Source organism: Salmo salar, chromosome 13 (assembly GCF_965601325.2).
Source record: "Salmo salar chromosome 13, fSalSal1, whole genome shotgun sequence".
Lineage (NCBI taxonomy): Eukaryota > Metazoa > Chordata > Actinopteri > Salmoniformes > Salmonidae > Salmo > Salmo salar.
The window spans coordinates 71250182-71273911 of record NC_138303.1 but is presented as its reverse complement, the minus strand read 5'-3'; the positions used below and the strand labels follow the sequence as shown (position 1 = coordinate 71273911).

General features: G+C 43.1%; 1 protein-coding gene across 1 annotated transcript in view; it reads left to right on the top strand.

The window, feature by feature from the left end:
- The window catches only part of LOC106567647 (homeobox protein PKNOX2), a 94896-nt gene that overhangs the window by 53418 nt on the left and 17748 nt on the right, over positions 1 to 23730 (top strand). Inside the window, exons 3-4 of the mRNA XM_082960289.1 lie at positions 7758 to 7859; positions 11394 to 11530. Of these exons, the coding sequence (XP_082816415.1) occupies positions 7779 to 7859; positions 11394 to 11530 (218 nt within the window). The 5' untranslated portion in view covers positions 7758 to 7778. The remainder of the gene's footprint in view (positions 1 to 7757; positions 7860 to 11393; positions 11531 to 23730) is intronic.

Here is a 23730-nt window from a genome sequence, read left to right as displayed (position 1 = left end):
GACATTATTGCACTATGCAAACTTGTCAGACATGAGTTAATTAACTTCTACAGTTCTTTGCTGGATTCATCGATACAATTTCACCATCGGGGGTGAAGACAAAACAAATCAATCTGCAACAATGTCTCTCCCTCAGCAGTATCTGTGCAGTGACCTCTGCTGAACTTATGTCTATAACAATGTCTATGAACGTCCTTCACCAAGCGACAGCATCAAAACCATCTACATTGGGCTTCTGAGGTATTACCCCCACATTTTGTGTGTGTGTGTGCGTGTGTATGAGTGTGTGCGTGTGTGTGTGTGAATGTCGATGTGTGTGTGTGTGTGTGTGTGTGTGTGTGTGTGTGTGTGTGTGTGTGTGTGTGTGTGTGTGTGTGTGTCTTTCGAATGGTAATAGGATGAATGCTAAGTAAGGAGACTGGGAGAGGTTGAAGAAGGCTAGGCCACGTGATGTGAGCCTCTTCCTAGCCCGGGGGCTATGAGGTCGGAGGACCGCTGTTGGGCCCACCGGCCTCGGGCTGTACGGTGTGGGGTATGTGTGTGTGGTGCCCACTTATATGTCATGACGTTGCTTATACAGAAGGGATGTGTGTTTGTGTGCGTGTGAATGTGTACGATTTTGTAAGTGTGTGTGTGTGTGTGTGTGTGTGTGTGTGTGTGTGTGTGTGTGTGTGTGTGTGTGTGTGTGTGTGTGTGTGTGTGTGTGTGTGTGTGTGTGTGGGTGTGTGTGTGTGTGCACAAAAGTGTGTGTGGTGCCCCCGTCCCCAACCTCATTACCGCCTACCAAGCCCTTCTCTCACACATGTTGAATACCCACCAAGGCCTCCTCTTCTCTTACCTTTTGCATTGCAAATCTACCTCTAAGAATGAGCAGTAATTGGATACCCATATTCATCTGTGCTATTGCTATGACTAAGGACATTAAGATGCATAATATTTGGGCTACGTGTCACCTCCGAAGCAAATGTTATTCATTGCATTTCCAGGTCATGTCCAGGAAACTCGGTAACGGGATGGAGAAAATGGAAAGGGGGGAGGGGGGGGGGGGGTCAGCCCTTTGGCTCAAGCAAATGTTGTGGTTGTAGTCTCTCAGTGGTTTTCTCCTTCATGATCCTCAATGCGCAATTGAAATCAGAACTACAAAATCAATATTAAAGTGCCATATTCCGACATGTTCTTAACATCGGACACTGAGAAAACCAACAGGGGTCAGTCTCTAAGTCTGGCATTGTGCAGCATGAAGCAATCATATGTGGCATCGATCTTGAAGTCAATCTGTGTTATGCTGTTGATAGTTTGTCAGTATGTGTGTGCTTAGAAAGGATCATGCAACATCCTCAAACACATGGTTTCCTTACCCGACTTTTGTGTAAAGCCACTCGTGAGAGTATTTGGATGAAGTGTGTGTGCTGTAAACACTCATCTGACCACATTCCCTTGACTGCAGGCATCACCTGTTTTCTGTTTGCTGGGAAACCTAGCAGAGCTGTGTTCAAGAGTGCCCAATCGCTGTGTGTCAGACATGTCACTGGAGAGGTCTTTGCACTTCAAAGATTCTGGCTAATTTCTTACTAACACTTCTTATTTAACTACCGTAATTTCCGGACTATAAGCCGCTACTTTTTTCCCACGCTTTGAACCTCGCGGCTTAAACAATGACGCGGCTAATATATGGATTTTTCCCGCTTTCAAATAATAATAAAAAAAAAAAAACACATTCTGTGACGTGCTCAGTTTTTTGGCGGCATGAAGCTTTCATTAGACCAATGAAATTGCTGAACGGGTTAAGGTCAAACAACTTTTTTGTTTACTGTTTAGATTAAATCGAGCGCGCTCAAACTTCCCATCATTCTGATTACGGTAGTCATTTTGTCACCCTCATCATGGCAAAGACACGGAGAAATGCATATGATGCAGCTTTCAAGTTGAAGGCAATTGATCTGGCTGTTGGAAAAGGAAATAGAGCTGCTGCACGGGAGCTTGGTCTGGAGCAATGACTTTCTTGGTAGGCTACTGTTTACTGCAAATTTTTAATTTTTTGTTACAAGCCGTGTTTCGTTAAAGCCTATTTATTTTTGTTACAAGCCGTGTTTCGTTAAAGCCTATTTATTTTTGTTACAAGCCGTGTTTCGTTAAAGCCTGTGTAAAGTTAATTTGTTTCAATGTACCGGTAGGCACCTGCGGCTTATAGACATGTGCAGCTTATTTATGTTCAAAATAAATAAAAAAATGTAATTCAGTGGGTGCGGCTTATATTCAGGTGCGCTTAATAGTTCGGAAATTACGGTATTTGTTTTTGGTGGGGGAGTTAATAGTTTAAATACCGCGGCTGACATTTGGTAGAAATCTGACACTGGCTCAGTATTATCAACAGAGGAACAGGAATGTGTGTGTGTATGTGTGTGTATTTTGTGTGTGGTGGTGGTGTGTGTGTGTGTACGTGTTTGGGTGAAAGTGTTAGAGAAAACGAGATAGAGAGAGAGTGACAATATTTTCTGTTTGTAGAAACCGAGAAATTCAGAGCCAGCCAGCTACATGAGCAGCTTTGACACTGTAGTGCTTTCCCCCTCCCCAGCCAGCCTCATCAATAGCCCGGACCCAGGAGCTAACGATTGTTGTCCGAGGTCATGTCAAGAATTATCGATGACATCTTTTTACCTTGCCTCAGCCAGGGCTCTCAAGGAGCAGGAGGCCTCCTGTTAAGGCTCATCGATCGAACTTAACGTTCCTGCCACATAGTTAGACATGGGCCCTGTTCGAATACCTCAGAAATGCATCCTTCCTTCCTGCCTTCCTTTAAGTAATCACAGATCTGAAAGGGTTGGATTGGAGAAGGTGTGGATGGTATACAGTAAGATGTGATGTGATTAAGTCAAGTGTGGACGGTATAGGATTTAACCACATCAAATGTAACCGCATATGGATTTTCTATCAATACTAAGGGTAATGGTGTCAAACTGTGGTTAGGCCACTGACAGGCTTTGTGTCAATATGATGTAGGCCAATTGTACGCTTTGGAATGGAAATATTTGTGGTGTGCTCTTTGTTAAACACATAACCTTTCCTACATTGGTTCCTCAAACAACTGGCATGTACTTAGTGGTTTATGGTGTAGCCATATTCCTCATAGTTGGTCCAGGGAGGGTCTTAAAGTGGAATTACTTACTGGTACTGACCAGTGGTGCTTTGGGAAAGGGGAAAATGTGTCCCTACCATTCTACAAGGAAAGTTTTGTTGTCCATTTGGGTGTTATATTTGACCTGATAAAAATACAGGTCTTGTTAATTGACCACTTGGTTGTCCCCCAGAGTGTGGGTGTTTGTGCGCACATGTACGTGTGTGTGTGTGTATTTACGGGTGCATGTAATCTGGTTGTGTTAGGTAGTCTACTGCATTCCTTGAGGAATGGGAGACTTGATAGACCACTTAAAATACTGTGCAATAATTGGAATTGCTTTATCTTTTAGTCTTTAAATTTGTTTTATTTTTTATTTATTTAACTAGGCAAGTCTGTTAAGAACAAATTCTTATTTTACAATGACGGTTTATCAGGGAACAATGGGTTAACTGCCTTGTTCAGGGGCAGAACGACAGATTTTTACCTTGTCAGCTTAGGGATTCGATCCAGCAACCTTTTGGTTACTGGCCCAATGTTCTAACCACTAGGCTACCCTCATTATAATCCACATAATAATTCACATTTCCTGCTGCTGCAAGATTATGTTCCTACTGTGTAATTTTCCATTTAATTACCAACCCTGCATTTGCAATTAAAATGAGGACCAATAAAAGGGACATACCTTTTAGGTGATACCACTTGGAACGAGAACACAAGCCAGGAAGAGAAATCAGTGTACAAATCACACTCACACACACCCATCATCCTCAATTTGTATGATTTGGACCAGAGCTCGTCAGATTAACTAAAATGTGCAATTTCAGAGCCAGGATCCATTCTGGGGGTGGTTGTACAAAAATGCCTTAGAAGATGTGAGGTGAGATGCGAACCATTTGGAGGACATAGGTGTCGATAGAGGGTTAATAATATCATTAGCAAGATGTTGTGTTGAGTTATGTGGGGTGCTGGCTGAGTTGACGGGTGGTTGTGTTTTAGAGCCTCCCAGGGCACTTTTCCACACACGTTGGTGCCAGGCCGGGTCCTAGGATAGGATGGGATGAGCTCACTGGTGGAGCACGCCCGTCATCTGTGTCTCCTTGTCTGTGTCTGGGGGAGAGATGAGAAGCCGTTCATATCACTTCCTCTCTTGTCTGGCTGTCTGGGTCCTTGTGCTGTCTTGTGCACTTGTATCCCCTCAAACTCAAAGACACTGTTTCTATTCAGAGTAGAGCAGAGGAATTCTTTATGGAAATGGTGACTGGGTATAATATACAGATGTAGGATCTTAATTTGACCACCCTGTTGCAGAAGATCTTTCCTGTAATGCAGGACATTTTAAACTTGTAGTGTATTTGAGGTTTAAAAATGCTTCTGAAGTTTGTAATATATTTGATTTTCCCTTAGGAAACATGTATCAACCCCTACAAAAATGTCCATTAAGCGTGATTATAATCCACATAATAAATCACATTTCCTGCTGCTGCAAGAATATGTTCCTACTGTGGCAAACTGGCTCAAATTAAGATCCTACATCTGTATGGCTGTTTGTTAAAGTACATTTGACAATGTCACAGTTATTTGCATGGAAGCATGGGAATTTGTGCCCTGTTTTTGCCCTTTCTGCCTGTAAAATAGAGTTGAAATGGTTCAGTCCAATGCGACTCCTTGTGTCTAGCCTTGTTTTAGTATGACTCACAATCTCAATCTGATTTAACTCCTAGACCTCTCTGGCTGTTAACAATTATACCTGCCAAGTTCAGACTTCTTAGTAAGCATGACAAATACTGTATCATCTAGTCCACAGTACCGCTCCCATTTTTCCTGTAACCACATCAGCAATTAATGTGATTCATACCCTAACATCCAAAGGGACCTTCATTCTCATGACTATACATGCTGTTTCACTGATGTTGTGCTTTACATGGGAATAGTGTCTGTGTGTGGTGTGTGTGTGTGTGTGTGTGTGTGTGTGTGTGTGTGTGTGTGTGTGTGTGTGTGTGGTGTGTGTGTGTGTGTGTGTGTGCACACGTGTATGTGTTTTCTTGCGTGTGCATGTGTGTGTGTGTTAACTCCAGAGACCCTATAACTCCATCAGGTACAGTACACAACCCTGTGGGACTCCTCCAGTTCTGGACAATAGCAATTAGTCCACTGACTGGAGCTTTAATTGGACACTGGTTGGCTTGGTTTCCTAACTACAACCTACCATCCACTACATGGGGAAAACAAGGGCACTGATCCCTTATTATGTTATCTTGTTAAGTGTTATTATAATGTCACCTGTTCTGTGATGTTGCATCTGTTGTAGGTCCATTTGTGCATTACTTTTGCACTTTGTGAGGTGCTATGTAGTTTAGCATTTTACGAGAGAGAGACAGAGAGAGAGATCATAGCAGCACCTGGCAGTTGTCTGGTGCAATAATAAACCAGACAACTGCTGCGCACTCATTCTCCACACAAGATGCATTTTACATACTGTACAGCAAGTTAATAATTTTCTTGATCAACTGTATGCGAAGGAGATGTGTCACGCTGCACGAGGCAAATGGTTTCACACCAGATACTGGTTTTCTGATCCACGCACTCTCCCTCAACCTGATCAAGACAAAGGAGATGATGGTGGACTACAGGAAAAGGATGACCGAGCACGCCCCCATTCTCATCGACGGGGCTGTAGTGGAGCAGGTTGAGAGCTTCAAGTTCCTTGGTGTCCACATCACCAACACACTAACATGGTCCAAGCACACCAAGACAGTCATGAAGAGGGCACGACAAAACCTATTCCCCCTCAGGAGACTGAATAGATTTGCCATAGGTCCTCAGATCCTCAAAAGGTTCTACAGCTGCACCATTGAGAGCATCCTGACTGGTTGCATCACTGCCTGGTATGGCAACTGCTCGGCCTCTGACCACAAAGCACTACAGAGGGTAGTGTGAACGGCCCAGTACATCACTGGGGCCAAGCTTCCTGCCATCCAGGACCTTTATACCAGGTAGTGTCAGAGGAAGGCCCTAAAAATTGTCAAGGACTCCAGACACCCTAGTCATAGACTGTTCTCTCTGCTACCGCACGGCAAGTAGTACCGGAGTGCCAGTCTAGGTCCACGAGGCTTCTAAACAGCTTCTACCCCCAAGCCATAAGACTCCAGAACATCTAATCAAATGGCTACCCAGACTATTTGCATTGCCACCCTCCACCCCCTCTTTCACGCTGCTGCTACTCTCTGTTATTATCTGTGCATAGTCACTTTAATAACTCTACCTACATGTACATATTACCTCAATTACCTTGACTAACTGGTGCTCCCGCACATTGACTCTGTACCAGTACCCCCTGTATATTGTTATTTTACTGCTGCTCTTTAATTACTTGTTCCTTTTATTTCTTATTCTTTTTCATATTTTTAAAACTACATTGTTGGTTAGGGGCTTGTATTTAAGTATTTCACTGTAAGGTATTGTTGTATTCGGCACATGTGACTAATAACATTTGATTTGATTGATTTTTAAAGTATCTGTGACCAACAGATGCATATCTGTATTCCCAGTCATGTGAAATCAATAGATTAGGGCCTAATTTATTTATTTCAATTGACTGATTTCCTTACATGAACTGTACCTCAGTAAAATCTTAGAAATTTTTGCATGTTGCATTTATATTTTTGTTCAGTATACATAGAAACGCACCAAGCATGGTAAAAGTGAAAGTAGCACGGATAAACCACCCACTAAAGCTGATTAGGTAAATACCTGGGTGTTCATAACACTTCCCAGAGTAGGAGTGTTGATCTAGGATCATGTCTGCCCCGTCAATATAGTCTTATTCATCATGGTCTCAAAAGCATAACTGTAGCTCTCCTACTCTGAGATGCTTTATGAATACAGCACCTGACCCTGGACCAGCAATTAGCCACTTCTTATATATATATATATTTTTTAAACTAGGCAAGTCAGTTAAGAACAAATTCTTATTTACAATGTCAGCCTACCCCGGCCAAACCCAGATAACACTGGGCCAATTGTACGCCACCCTATGGGACTCCCAATCACAGCCGGATGTGATACAGCCTGGATTCAAACCAGTGACTGTAGTGACACCTCTTGCACTCAGAGTGCCTTAGACCGCTTGCGCCACTCAGGAGACCAACACCTGATGTTTAAATGATAATGTACTCATTTATTTATTATACATTTTTTTTACCCCTTTTTCACCCCAATTTCATGGTATCCAATTGGTAGTTACAGTCTTGTCTCATTTGCAGCGATGAGGTCAAGAGCCATCTGTCCTCCGAAACACAACCCTTGACACAATTCCCACCTAACCCAGACCCCAGCCGCGCCAATGTGTCAGAGGAAACGCCGTACACCTGGCAACCGTGTCAGCGTGCACTGCGCCCGACCCGCCACAGGAGTCACTAGTGCGCGATGGGACAAGGACATCCCTGCCAGCCAAACCCTCCCCTAACCCGGACGACGCTGGGCCAATTGTGCGCCGCCCCATGGGTTTCCCAGTCGCAGCCGACTGCGACAGAGTCTGGACTCGAACCCTGAATCTTTAGTGGCACAGCCTTAGACCACTGCGCCACTCGTGAGGCGATAATGTACTCTTAACACTATGTGTGTTTGTGTCCCCCTGCAGGTCTCCATGTGAATCTGTCCCATGATGCAACATGTGTCCCCAGCACTAACAATGATGGCCACTCAGAGCGTTCCTCCACCATCGTACCAGGAGAGCCAACAGGTCAGTACACCACTAGTTGTCAGCTCAGGGTTGGGGTCAAAGCAGTTTTTATTTCAGTCAATTAAGGAAATGGATTAGAATGTAAGTAATCAATTGAAAATTCCTTGCAGAAAACATTCTAGAGTATTTTATTTGTCTTAAGTCAAATGCACTTCCAAACAAACATTGTTATAAGAGTTTAAAGTATAGGCTAGACCTAACTGCAGATCTAGGAGCAGTTTACCCTACCTCAATGTCAGCCTTAGACCAACAGGGCAAATCCACCACTTTTCAACTTCATTTTCATTATCTCCAACACAATAACAGTGTGAAAACGCTGCTTTTTTAAGTTTTGTAGAAAAAATATGTAAAGTAAATAATTATACCATATGACATCACCCTAAGTTAAAACATTTCAAAAACATTGATTTTCAAATGCTATGAGATTTTGTATTTATTAGTGATCCCTTTTAGCTGCTGCCAAGGCATTTTTTAAAAACTTTTTCTCGTATCTTTTTAACCACAGATCATAGAAATGCGCCATTTTCACATACACTACCGTTCAAAAGTTTGGGGTCACTTAGAAATGTCCTTGTTTTTGAAAGAAAAGCACGATTACAGGCTCAAAATGACCAGAAACAAATAACTTTCTTCTGAAACTCGTCAGTCTATTCTTGTTCTGAGAAATGAAGGCTATTCCATGTGAGAAATTGCCAAGTGTTATACAGTGTAATACCAGACACAGTGTTATACCAGATCTTAAGTTTCTTGGCAAGAACAAGAATAGACTGACAAATTTCAGAATAAAGTTATTTGTTTCTGGCCATTTTGAGCCTGTAATCGAACCCACAAATGCTGATGCTCCAGATACTCAACTAGTCTAAAGAAGGCCAGTTTTATTGCTTCTTTAATCAGGACAACAGTTTTCAACTGTGCTAACATAATTGCAAAAGGGTTTTCTAATGATCAACTAGTCTTTTAAAATTATTAACTTGGATTAGCTAACACAACGTGCATTGGAACACAGGAGTGATGGTTGCTGATAATGGGTCTCTGCACGCCTATGTAGATATTCCATAACAATTCTGCCGTTTCCAGCTACAATTGTCATTTACAACATTAACAATGTCTACACTGTATTTCTGATTAATTTGATGTTGTTTTAAGGGACAAAAAATGTGCTTTTCTTTCAAAAACAAGTGACCCCAAACTTTTGAACGGTAGTGTATGTAGACGCTGGTATGGTGCTGGAAATAATGAATATGTGACCGACCGCCTTGATTCAGTCTAATGTAGTAAAATCTGAAATTGTGTTTTTTACATTAGATAAAAACAGAGACACAGAGCTACAAAATGGTATATCATACACTACATTTGAGGAAATGTTGATAAACTTTTAAGAAAATGGCCTTTGAATGTTTTGGTACCTACTGGAGAGCTCTTCTTTGTCTACACCCATTCAGAATCGTTCACACCCTCTTAAGCTTTAGCCCCACCCATCTCTTTAAGGGTTGATCCGAGCGTTCTGTCCTAACAACACCAGTCAAGCACCCAAGCTAACTGGCTAATGTGGCAAGCTTGCTAGCTACTTCCAGACACAAATGAGAGAACAGCTCACTCTGACCATTTTACTCACCCTAGCAGAGCTGGTTAGGCTGTTTTTATGTAATCCAGAGCGCTGGTGACTGCAACTGTGCTGCTGCCTGCAACAATTTATGCTTTTTTAGCGTTTACTGACACCGGCCATATTCAGCGGGTGTTGAGCATTCGTAAATTCATCAGTTATTCAGACGAGAGTGCTCTGATATCGGAGTAGATAGCCAGAGCAAATTTACCAACTTCGTCTATCAACAGTTGTCGCAGTGACATTCTGAGACAACAATAGTTACTTGTATAGTGGAGTCGTTTGTTAAGCCATGTAGCTAGTTAGCTAGGTAAACAATGAACCATAATCCCAAATCATGACGTTACTACCCTGCATGAATCTGAAGGTAGCTAACCAAACAGGTTCAATGTTAGCTAGCTAACATTAGGCTATAACTAGCAACGCAAATGTATCTGAGATATGAATAATAAGATCATACACGTAACGTTAGCTAGCAAGCCAGCCAGCTAACTTTAGCTAGCTAGCTAACAGTACACTTTAACTTGAAAGGAAAAAGGCTTTCTGTCTAAATTTGAAACGTGTCTTATCTGAAAATGTAGCTAGCTAGACTATCTTACCCGTGTACATCAAGAATGGACGCTTCTCCCTGTCACAGATGCCATGGTTGCCCTTAGTTTGAAGATGTAATCCGGAGACAGATGTTTTCTCCATCTCCTTAGCTATTATCCTCTAATTCCACTGATTTCAAAACTCGATCCTCCAGAAAGTGGAGAGCAACACTTATGCAGTTCTACTACGTGATATATTTTCAAAAAAATACGCATTAGAAAGGATTACCTCAACATACTGACCAGCTCAAATAGACAGAAGCGTGCTATATGGCTGACCAATTCGAACTGATCTCTTAGCATGTCCAGCCCATTCATTATCTCAGCCAATCATAGCTAGCGAGAAGGTTGCTCACTTTTTCTGTTGCTTAACATATGGCATACAAGTTTGTTGTTAAGGCACATGAAAGTTCACATGTTCCAGAGGGCATTTCTGCCAAAAAAACGCATTTTGATAAAAATAAAAAGTTTACGTTCAAATGGCTTTCCTGTGAAGTAGTGACCCGCGACATACGCCTAGTTTCCTGACACGAGTCACATATGAGGTTGAAAAGTGGCAGAATTGCCCTTTAACCTTATCCTAGCTAAGCAGTATCCTAGAGAAGGAAGTAGAGCAGGTTCAATCAGAGCCTAACCATCCCCCTCCCTGTCTCCACTCTACCACTGTCTCCTTCCGCCCAGAGGATTAGTGACAGGGGAGAGCTCCCAAGCCACAGTCAGTGCAGGCAACAAAATGCAAATGAGGGCTAGTTAAGTGTGAAGAAGCTAATTTATTTCCCATTTGGAGCCGAGATTAAGATGCTTCCTTCCCAAACCAACACAGGGGGGATGAAGGACCCATTTCCTTCTCTCCAAAGGCTGAGGGGGAAAAGGAGACAAGAGGAGGGGGTGGGAGAAGGAGAAAGAGGTGGGGGTAGGGGATCGACACGATTGAAGAGATGCATTGTACACATCCAGACCATCACATCAAAATAACACTCCCCTCTTTCATAGGCCATGCGGAAAGATCAAGCTGGTTGTCTATCCACTCTCATGTAGTTCACAGAATCTGATATTGTGTGTGTGTGTGTGCCTGCTAGAGATGAGATAGTGGAACACAAAACCAGTTTTCTAAGTAGAAAGCCCAGCCAGAAGATGGCTAATGCACATACAGATCTGGGACCAGGCTACCGGTGTATGTAGTTGACAGAGGTTCTGAATGCATGAACAGATCTGTGACCAGGCTACCAGTCTATGCAGTTAACTGTGGTTCTGAGTTAGCTAATGCACAGACAGATCTGGGACCAGGACTACCGTTCTATGTATTGAAGTTCACTGTGGTTCTGTTTGCTCTGCCCTCAGATGACGGGCACCACCCAACACAACTCCAAGGCCCAACAGGTCCACATCTCAGCATCCTCGGAGGCTGGGAATACCCCCATCAGTGTGACCCTTGACCCCCAGGCCCAGCTGGAGTCAGATAAGCGGGCCGTTTACAGGTAAGACGTGGTCTCAAAGCATACATTTGCGCAATATACTGTACATTTTCTGTGCTATATACTGTAAATTCTCTCTGTTAGTTCATTCAAACTAAGCTCTCCAAAAAGTGGTAAGGCAAAACTCCCTTGAGGAGATTTTGAGAACCATCAGGCATTTAAAAGGACACCTGTCCTCTTCTGTTTGGTTAGGGTTAACATGCAGTGGCTTTAAACAGTAGTTCTGTAAACACACGCATGCACCCACTCCTGCACGGACGCACGCACACACACGCACGCACGCACGCACGCACGCACGCACACACGCACACACGCACACACGCACACACGCACACACACACACACACACACACACACACACGCACACACACACACACACACACACACACACACACACACACACATTCAGTACACACGCCCAATGCTAAGGTAAGATTGAGCATGATGATGGTTGGTTTTCTCTATTTTCTCCAGGGCACTGGGTTGTGTGTAGCCTATTGTGTGGTACATAACGTGTAAGGAATGATCTTTTCAAGTGCAGTATCACAATTAGGAAATCCTTGTAAGAGTAATTAAGTGAATAGACAGTTGCTGCCAACTGAAAACTAAACATACATTTTGAAAAACATCCTCCTCTCCCAACTCATCACTTGAATATTAATGTACTTTCATAATGGGCTTTTATTATCTGTTAATGAAGGAAATTATTCACAGAACACAGACATGTGTAATATGTTCAGCAATCTCCCAATGTGAAATCATGCTACAGCAACAAACCGCAATTTTTGTGCTACCAAGAAAAATAAATCTTCTCCCCTATACCGTCTTCAGCAAACTCTATGATGACACTGCATGCTCTTTGTTCGGCTCACTGCCCTGGCTCCTTGGCTCTCCCCTAGTGTGGTTATCCACTGCTCTTGTCTGAGCGTGCTCTTGGCCCCATGGTTGGCCGGCTCAGGCCCCTTAGGCGAGTGCTGTGAAGGCCTCGCCAAGCCTGGGGCAGAATTTCTAAGCTCCTCTGAGATACAAGGCTTCTCTTTGATGTGAGCAGCCAGCCTGAGAGGGGCTGTGGGCGCTGGAAAAGACACTCAGCCCCAGGCCCACGCTGCCTATTCACTCATTATAGTCCCTCCTGAAAACACACTCACAGGCGGGCTCGCAGCCGTGCTCACACACACATGAACTCACACACACATGAACGCACACACACCCACAAACGTATGTACAGTATATTCATGCACACATACACACACACGCACACAGACCGCTAACCCTACCACTTGAAGGGTATGAAACTGAAAGCAAAAAAGGGGCTTCAAAACGTTGCCTTTTCTTCCTCTTTGACACTTCCAAATGTTCTTACAACATTCTAAACATCCACAGGAAGAGGAGACAGCTTCCTGTCTCCCACTTTATTGATAATCTCCTGTAGTGTGCTCACACCATGCAGCAGCACAACACATGTTGCTGCAATGCCAAAAGCTAACTCGACAGATATATTGTGGGTTAAATCAAATCTGAAATTAACATATTCTGTTTGTGCCAATTAATGAACACATTTTGGAAACCTTCTTGGATTAAAGACAGAATGCTTGTTTTTATATTTGGATGGCCTCGATGACAAAATGCTGTGCTATAATTAATAAAAGACTGATACGCAACTTTAAAGCATGTGCTCAATGAGTCAAATGTAGCCTCCAAATCCATTGTCTCGACTCCCTCCCACTACCGTCAATGCTGCAAGGGAAATTTATACTGTACGTTCTCAATCCCAAAAAAGCTGCTCCTCCCCTGTTCTGCACTGTTCCAATTCTCCGCCGCCATTTGGGGGTTGGAAAGTTTTCAAAGTGATACCAGAGTTTGAATTAGCATCCCTGTAATTTATCCAGGAAGTTTGCAGCATCTCTCCCTTATTAATGTTTGTGCACACATCAGTTCTTTTCACTAATGGCCTGGATAGTGAGTTTGTTGTGCGCGGAGGACCTGTCTAGCGCCTCTATTCTCTTTGACGAGTCGTCGCTTAATTATTACAGGCGGAATCAACTTGTGATGGCTGTAATTAGCCTAACGAGTTACGAAGCTCCCAATGAAGAAGCGCTAGATTGGGCTTGTCTTATTAGAGAGCTAGCAGGCGGTCTGTTTTCCAGAGGTCGCTCCACTCTGCCCAACTGATGGAGGCTGAACAAGAGGCATTTTTTGTATTTGTTGTGTACGTCTTTGTAAGTGAAATGTTGGTTGGGGAGATTTTAGCTACTTTGTTTTGATATGTAAAACGGTAGTAAAACTTAGATGAACTGTTTGTTTGCTTGTTTCACAAGGAAAACAGGAACACACAGTATCTCACAGAATCAATGTGCCAACTATTTCCGCCTTCATGGCTGGGTATATTGAGAAAATGTTCTGTACATAAAGAAGTTTAAATACATGCAGTGAACTTGAAATCTACAGTGCTTTTCCACATTTTGTTGTGTTGTGCCTGAATTTAAAATGTATTTATGTCACTGGCCTACACACAAGACCCCATAATGTCAAAGTGTAATTATGTTTTTAGAAAATCTTACAAATTAATAAAAAATGAAAAGCTGATATTTCTTGAGTTAATAAGTATTATGGTGTTATGGCAAGTCTGAAAGTTCAGGAGTAGAAATGTGCTTCACAAGTCATATAATAAGTTGCATTGACTCACTCTGTGTGCAATAATAGTGTTTAACAAGATTTTTGACTGACTACCTCATCTCTGTACCCCATACATACAATTATCTGTAAGGTCTCAGTCGAGCAGTGAATTTCAAATACAGATTCAACCACAAAGACCAGGGAGGTTTTCCAATGCCTCGCAAAGAAGTCCACCTATTGATAGATGGGTAAAATTTTTAAAAAGCAGACACTGAATATCCCTTAGAGCATGGTGAAGTTATTAATTACCCTTAAGGATGGTGTATCAATACACCCAGTCACTACAAAGATACGTGCGTCCTTCCTAACTCAGTTGTCGGAGAGGAAGGAAACTGCTCAGGGATTTCACCATGAGGCTGTCATGGAAATTCTTACACAGGGACACTCAAAGTCAATCTTAAATTAATCATCCTTTATATGTCAGTGCGCTGGAGAGGTTCCAACCAACTCAATGCACCATAGTACACATGTCAATCAGGAGCTCCCCCTGGGAAGTACCAGCAGTTGTCTTATATATGGCTATACACAGACAAGTTATATTTGCAGGATTTATCATAATTAATGAATCATTACCATTTTGTTTCATTCATGTGACTGACCAATACTGGTTCATAACATGTCATAGACCAATACCTCACGAGGCTTCTTCTCTCTATGCTGAGACCCTGAAACTGAGATATCTTTCATTCGTTCTCAAAACAAGGTCTGGGTGTACTTCCAAATTGTAGATACTGATAAGTGAGGATTTGTTAAGTCAGTCACTTGCATGAACACAGAAATTGGTTATTAGAACAGCACATGAACAGAACACAGAAATTAGTTATAAGAAAAGCAAACATTACAATTCCCATTACAAGGCCAATGGTGACTTTAAAACAGTTACAGTTTAATGGCTGTGATAGGAAAAACTGAGGATGGATCAACAACGTTGTAGCTACTCCACAATACTAACCTAAATGACAGAGTAAAAAGAAGGAAGCCTGTACAGAATAAAAACAGAGTGAAAAAGAAGCAAGCCTGTACAAAATACCTGTTTGCAATAAGGCAATAAAGTAAAACTGCAAACAAATTGGCAAAGAAATTAACTTTATGTCCTGAATACAAAATGTTATGTTTGGGGCAAATCCAACACAACACATCAATGAGCACCACTCTCAATATTTTTCAAGCATGGTGGTGGCTGCATCAGTTAATGGATACGCTTGTCATCGGCAAGGACTAGGGATTTTTTTTTAGGATAAAAAGAAACAGAAAGAGCTAATCACAGGCAAAATCCTAAAGGAAAACCTGGTTCAGTCTGCTTTCCAACAGATATTGGGAGACAAATTCATATTTCAGCAGAAAGGTAATATAAAACACAAGGCCAAATATACACCAGAATTGCTTACCAAGACGACAGACTTAAGTCGTTTTGAAAATCGATGGCAAAACTTGAAAATGGCTGTATAGCAATGATCAACAATTAACCTAGACATAGCTTGAATTATTAAAAAAATAATAATGTGCAAATATTGTACAATCCAGGTGTGCAAAGCTCTTAGAGACTTAACCCAAAGGTGATTCTAAGATGTATTGACTCAGGGGTGTGAATACTTATGTAAATGAGATATTTCTGGATTTCATTTTCAATACATTTGCAAAAAGTTGTAAAAAAATATTTTCACTTTGTCATTATGGGGTATTTGTTTGTAGATGGGTGACAAAAAAACAAAAACATTTTAATCCATTTTGAATTTAGGCTGTAACACAACAAAATGTGGAATAAGTCAAGGGGGATGAATACTTTCTGAAGGCACAGTACAGAATGGTTGACAAAATGAACCACAACTCTGTTTCACACAAAAGTCCCATATTTGTCGTACATACTCAATCTGAAAATGGAAAGCAAACAGCATTACATGCTACAACACTTTTATTTTCAACCTTTGACATTGGTGCCATCCTTTTTCTAATGGGCCCAAATTGCAGTCCAAAGCCCTGTATGTGGTGTGTCTCCACTCTACACCGAAGTGGCTCTTTGCTGAAACCTTCTAATGCTGATCCGCCCGAGACATAGCCTCGTTATTGTTCTTTATTGTGTAACTATTCTTCTATTTTTGTTTGTCATTTTCTTAATTTTTAACTCTGCATTGTAGGGACAGGGCTAGTAAGTAAGCATTTCATGGCAAAGACTACACCATGTGACAAATCCAATTTGAAGTGTGTGTTTCCTGCCACTTATTGAACTCCAGTGGATGGACGGATTCACAGGGAAGCGAGGAACGAGAGATTATGTGTGTGTTTGTGTGTTAGCGAGCACACACGTGTGTGCATCCATAGAGAAAAGATGTGCAGCGGCGAGGCAAAGACATCCCGTATCATACACTATGGGAACGCTTTTAATTTGACAGTGCCCTGGGATGGGGGGCGCCATGCAGGATGTCTGCTCACAGACTTCAGTAATGCACCATAACGTCTGTTTACATCACCGCTGTGAAGCTCTCGCAGCTATTTTGTCTCCCATCTGACCGCTCCCACCATCCTTAACGACCAGCGCTGTTTGATGGCGCAAAGCTAGCCACCCGTGTTCCTTAAAAAAGGCTTCCCTTTGAGAGTTCAGCGGGCTGGCCGAAAGGCGTTTGTGTCAGAGCCCAGTGGTTTATTGGCATGGTCAGTCTGATCTCTGGTTGGTTCCTCACCGTTTGACTTGACTGAGACGGTTGAGAGAGGAAGGGCTGCAGGATATTCGTGGGGGAGTTTGTCAAGCGATTTTAACGTTGATATTGTTATGGATACAGAGAACTGGGTACTTGTGGAAGTAAGCATCTTTCGATAATGTTAGTCACAGGAATATTAACAACCACAGCTGATATGACTGAATAGATTTAAATGGCCTGGACAGTTTGAATGGTGAATACAAACCATAACTTGAAATGAGTAACATGAAAAGAGTACACTGGCTTAACTGGATCAATGAAAGTGTCACGCTCTGATGATAGGAAGGTGACACACCAGCCCATCTGCCTCCGTCTCCCATGGGCCCACTTGCTCTCTACAACTGGACTGTGACAGAGACAGAGAACACAAGCACGCAGGCACATATGCACGCACGCACACACACGTCAGATCTTTCATACCAAAGACACTACACCCTGCGCCGGCTTTGCCCATCTATCCCGCATTGCAGGTGATGGAGGGAGGATGGACCAACAATGACTGTATATATGAATGGATAAATCAAATCAAATCAAATTGTATTGGTCACATACAGATGGTTAGCAGATGTTATTGTGAAATACTTATGCTTCTAGATCCGACAGTGCAGCAGTATCTAACAGGTAATGTCTAACAATTCCACAACAAAACCTAACATCTAACAAATTCCACAGCAAAACCTAATACACACAATCCAGTAAAGGAATGGGATGAGAATATATAAGTAGAAAATATATGGGTGAGCAGTGACAGAGCGGCTAAGATGCAATAGATATTAAAGAACAGATAGTGAAGAATACAGTATACATTATATACATATGAGTGATGCGTGATATGTAAACATTCTTAAAGTGGCATTATTAAAGTGACTATTGTTCCATTTATTAAAGTGGCCAATGATATCAAGTCTGTAGGTAGGCAGCCGCCTCTGTGCTAGTGGTGGCTATTTAACAATCTGATGGCCTTGCGATAGAAGCTATTTTTCAATTTCTCTGTCCCAGCTTTGATGTACCTGTACTGACCTCGCCTTCTGGATGGAAGCGAGGTGAACACGGGTGGTTATTGTCCTTGATGATCTTTTTTGCCTTCCTGTGACATCGGGTGTTGTAGGTGTCCTGGAGGGCAGGTAGTTTGCCCGCGGTGATGCGTTGTGCAGACCGCTCCACCCTCTGAAGAGCCTTGCGGTTGAGGGCGGTGCACTTGCCGTACCAGGCGGTGATACAGCCCGACAAGATGCTCTCAATTGTGCACCTGTAAAAGTTTGTGAGGGTTTTCGGTAACAAACCAAGTTTTTTCAGCCTTCTGAGGTTGAAGAGATATGTACGCCGAGGAACTTAAAACTTTCCTCCTTCTACACTGCTGTCCCGTTGATGGGGATAGGGGGGTGCTCCCTCTGCTGTTTCCTGAAGTCCACGATCATCTCGTTTGTTTTGCTGACATTAAGTGAGAGGTTATTTTCCTGACACCACACTCCCAGGGCCCTCACCTCCTCCCTGTAGGCTGTCTCGTCATTGTTGGTAATCAAGCCTACCACTGTTGTGTCGTCTGCAAACTTGATGATTGAGTTGAAGGCGTGCATGGCCACGCAGTCGTGGGTGAACAGGGAGTACAAGAGGGGGCTGAGAATGCACCCTTGTGGGGCCCCAGTGTTGAGGATCAGCGGAGTGGAGATATTGTTTCCTACCTTCAGCACCTGGGGGTGGCGCATCAGGAAGTCCAGGACCCAGTTGCACAGGGCGGGGTCGAGACCCAGTGTCTCAAGCTTAATGATGAGTTTGGAGGGTACTATGGTGTTGAATGCTGAGCTGTAGTCAATGAACAGCATTCTTACATAGGTATTCCTCTTGTCCACATGGGATAGGGCAGTGTGATAGCGATTGTATCGTCTGTGGACCTATTGGGGCGGTAAACAAATTGAAGTGGGTCTAGGGTGACAGGTAGGGTGGAGGTGATATGATCCTTGACTAGTCTCTCAAAGCACTTCATGATGACAGAAGTGAGTGCTACAGGGCGATAGTAATTTGTTCAGTTACCTTAGCTTTCTTGGGAACAGGAACAATGGTGGCCATCTTGAAGCATGTGGGGACAGCAGACTGGGATAGGGATTGATTGAATATGTCCGTAAACACACCAGCCAGCTGGTCTGCGCATGCTCTGAGGACGTGGCTATGGATGCCGTCTGGGCTGGCAGCCTTGCGAGGGTTAACACGTGTAAAATGTTTTACTCACGTTGGCCACGGAGAAGGAGAGCCCACAGTCTTTCGTACCGGGCCACGTCAGTGGCACTGTATTGTCCTCAAAGCGCTCAAAGAAGTTGTTTAATTTGTATGGAAGCAAGTTTTCGATGTCCGCAACGGGGCTGGTTTTCTTTTTGTAATTCGTGATTGTCTGCAGACCCTGCCACATACGTCTCGTGTTTGAGCCTTTGAATTGCGACTCCACTTTGTCTCTATACTGACACTTTGCTTGTTTGATTGCCTTACAGAGGGAATAACTACACTGTTTGTATTCAGCCATATTTACAGTCACCTTGCCATGATTAAATACGGTGGTACGTGCTTTCAGTTTTGCTCGAAATGCTGCCATCAATCCATGGTTTCTGGTTAGGGACGTTTTTAATGGTCACAGTGGGTACAACATCTCCTATACACTTCCTTATAAACTTGCTCACCAAGTTAGCATATACGTCAATGTTATTATCTGAGGCTACCCGGAACATATCCCAGTCCACGTGATCGAAGCAATCTTGAAGCGTGGAATCCGATTGGTCAGACCAGCGTTGGATAGACCTAAGCCTGGGCGCTTCCTTTTTTAGTTTCTGCCTATAGGAGGGGAGCAACAAGATGGAGTCATGGTCAGATTTTCTAAAAGGAGGCCAGGAGAGGGCCTTGTAGGATTGTGGAAGTTAGAGTCGCAATGGTGAAGCGTGTTACTCACTTGTGTACAGCAATCGATATTCTGATAGAATTTAGGTAGCCTTGTTCTCAAATTATCTTTGTTAAAATCCCCAGCTACAATAACTGCAGCCGCAAGATATATGGTTTCCAGTTTGCATAAAGTCCAGTGAAGTTCCTTGATGGCTGTCTTGGTATCCGCTTGAGGAGGGATATACACGGCTGCGACTGAGGAGAGTTCTCCTGGGAGATAATATGGTCGGCATTTGATTCTGAGGAATTCTAGGTCAGGTGAACAAAAGGACTTGAGTTCCTGTAAGTTGTTACAATTACACCATGAGTCGTTAATCATGAAACATACACCCCCGCCCTTCTTCTTACCGGAGAGATGTTTATTCCTGTCGGCGCGATGCACTGAAAATCCCGTTGGCTGTATGGACTCCAACAGCATATCCCCAGCTAGCCATGTTTCCGTGAAACAGAGCATGTTACAATCCAGGATATCTCTTTTGAAAGCAACTCTTACCCTGATTTCGTTGACTTTGTTGACTAGGGACTGGACATTAGTGAGTAATATACTCGGAAGCGGTTGGTGGTGTGCGCGCATCCGAAGCCTCACTAGAAGACCGCTCTGGCACCAGTTCAAATGCCCTGGGAGGTGCAGACAAAGGATCCGCTTTGGGACAGTCGTTTTCCTGATCGTAGTGCTGGTTGTGCTGGTAAGTTGACGTCTCTCTGATATCCAATAGTTCTTCTCGGTTGTATGTAATAACACTTAAGGTTTTCTGGGCTAACAATGTAAGAAATAATACATAAAAAACCGAAATACTGCACAGTTTCCTAAGGACTAGAAGCGAAGCTGCCATCTTTATCGGCACCAATCAGTAAGCCATCGATCACGTGACACCATTCATTCCTATGTGAAGACTCAATAGGACATTGAAGCCAAATGAAGTTGGTTAAGATGGCGTCTCATGGAGACATAACGTGTGTAGTTAGGGCTACTCCAGGAAGTGACGTTACAGGCTAGCTCAGTGCTGCCTACACTCATTGAGTATCTCAAGTTGAAGGCCGACCGGGATACTGCAGGTTGCCATTAGCAACTAGATTATGCTTATAACTTCCTCTGTGTGCGATCTTAAAATAATCAGTTATAGGACATGCATCAGTGTATTAGAAGCAATTATTGGTACCATGATTGTCTTTGAAACATTTTTTTATTTACACAAAGGTTAACCACGAAGATTGACACTTTTCCATTCACTATGGAAAATTAGGAGATCCTGTTTTCTGCTAACAATGCCTGCAGTACCGTCGGCATTGAACTTCCAGTCGTTCTCCCCTGGGATGGACAAGGGAAGAAAGAGATCGAAAGAGAGAATAGGAGAGACCGAGAAATAAATAGGGGGAAGAAATACAGAACGGAGGTGGGAGGACAAAACAGAGGGAAGGAAGTAAAAGAGAAAAAGGAGGAGGCAGAGAGATGGGCTGCCGTTAAACTCACTGTGTGTGTGTGTGTGTGTGCATGCTTGCGTGTATGTGTGTGTGTTTCTGTGTGCGTGTGCATGCTTGCTTGCGTACATGTACGTGCATGTGTGTGCACGTGTATGTGTGCCCCCTGCACAGGGTGTGCTTCAGACATGTAGCCTGGGGGAGAGGGCCTTGTCGAGAGCAGACACAGCGTGGTTCCTGCCACAAACTGGGTCCTAATAAAGCACCCGGGCATATGGCAGGACTGATTAGAATGGCAAACACGGTGAACACACAGATAGAGCCACCCCCCTTCACCCCCTCCTCTAACCTCCTCCACCCCCTGGGTGGGTTGCCAAAAGCTCCCCAACAAAAACAGTGGCAGAGAAAAATTTTGGAATAGCAAAACATGGTCGCTCTTGAGGGGCGGCACCTTTTGTCCAATTACGGAAATACTTTGATTTTACATGGTTTTTCTGAACAAGTGTTTTTTCTACCACAGGTACTACAGGTATTTATGCTTACAGATTTACTCCCATTGTATATGGAAAGAGGACTGAAAAATGACCTCATGAATAAATAAGTCCCCACAATTATAAGTACAGATCGATAAGCCAAGGTATATAAACTCAGAAGGCACACACCCTTGCTAATGACAGCAAGGCCACAAACCTGTACGCAATTAGTATCACACCATGGTTGAGTTCGATACGTCACCCTATTTCCTATATTGTGCACCAGTTTGGACCACTATATAGTGAATAGGGTGCCAATATAGTAAATTCATTGCCATTTCAGATGCACCCCATGCCTTTGATTCACATTCCCCAACCTTAATGTTTAAGTGAACACGTATCGTGCGAGTGTGATTCATGGAGGACCGTTTCGGTGGGGTGTTTTGTCGTGGCTCGGTTGGTGCAGGAGGAGAGACTTTGTGCTGACTGACTCCACGCTCACTCCCTCCGTCCTGTAAATGGCTCTTTTATGGCCTGGGTAACGATCCCCCCGTCGGCCGTCTCCTTTCCGTCGCACTGCAGATAGAGACTGGCTGGTTTTTTGGTGCCCGATGTGGGGCTAAATGGCGTCCATATTAGGACAGCCTTAGTATCAGAAAGACTTATACAGGTAAGGTTTACATTCACCTCAGTCCGATCCACTCACTGATCTACCACTGTCTGTTCCCTAAGCATGAAACCGTATAGCCTCCATTCAAGCTATGAGTGTAAGAAATAAAATGCTCACAATTTGCACAGCTTGGGTTAAGGCATACAGAAGTACCAAAATAGTGACCATTAAATCAAGGGAAACAAGATGTGACACATTATTCAATAGAACTGAGAAAATATTTTCATGTTTTACTTGGTAGGCCTACATTTATTTGCACCGACCTGAGCAGCTGATTGAACGTAAAACCATGGAAAATGTCCAAAACCAGGAAAAATATCCTAAACCAGGCAAAAGGTCCATGATTGTTATGTGCCTGGAGCCTTACCGTTTAATAAATCCATCTAAAATAAGGATTAAATTGTGTAATTACTGCTATTGTTTATTTGCCTGACAACTCATCCTGAATGTAATTCTGCTGCTCTATCAATCGCTACATACATTCAGTCTGAAACTGCCATCCTAGAAGTCGTTTGTGTGACTTCAAAATGAGGGGTGTCGTACAAAACAAATTAATCAGCGATTGGATCGTCTCTAACAAATCTAACCAATCAGAGTATCAAAGTTGATCATGTAGGCCAGCTCTGACCCAACCCATCAGATTCTGGGACCAATCAGAATGGTCAGAATATGTTCGCATTCTATGGATTGTCGGCAAGGGATGCAAATCCAGACTCATTGTGGAGAAGAACCATTTTTCTCTTACTGTGGTGTTTATGGTGTGGGCCAGTCGGCCAATAAAACCTATTGTGTACCCATAATGCCCCGGGGTTATGAGAAGAAGCCCCACGGCATCATATCTCCATTACATCAGTTGTGTGTGTGCGTGTGCGTGTGTGTGCCTGTCTGTGTGTTTACAGAAAGCACTACTGAGGAAGGGGGAACAAACATTTCACTCCAGAGCTGAAAACCATCACCAGTGAGAATGGCTATTGGAATCAATAACATGATAAATTCCTATATTTATCTGGGTTTTCATTTTAGATTAGTTCAATACGTGGACCTATTTTTACTCTCATAAGACAATAACTGTCTATAACACGTAGATATCTTAGCCCTGGTTCACCGCTCCATCGCCTCACCAAACAAAAGAATACGTCACTTTCTCTTTGGAATAGTGTGGATAGAGTGCTGTCTGAAACCATGCAGTGGTAGTCCGCCTCGTCAGACATTTGACAATAGTTCGGCAGGCTCTGCCGCTCTTTGGGCGTGGTATGGGTGAAGCACGCCTCTGTTTCATGCAGCGCTAGAGGACTTCTTCCAGTGTCGGGAGAAATGGTAATGCATATTAATATATGTTAATTG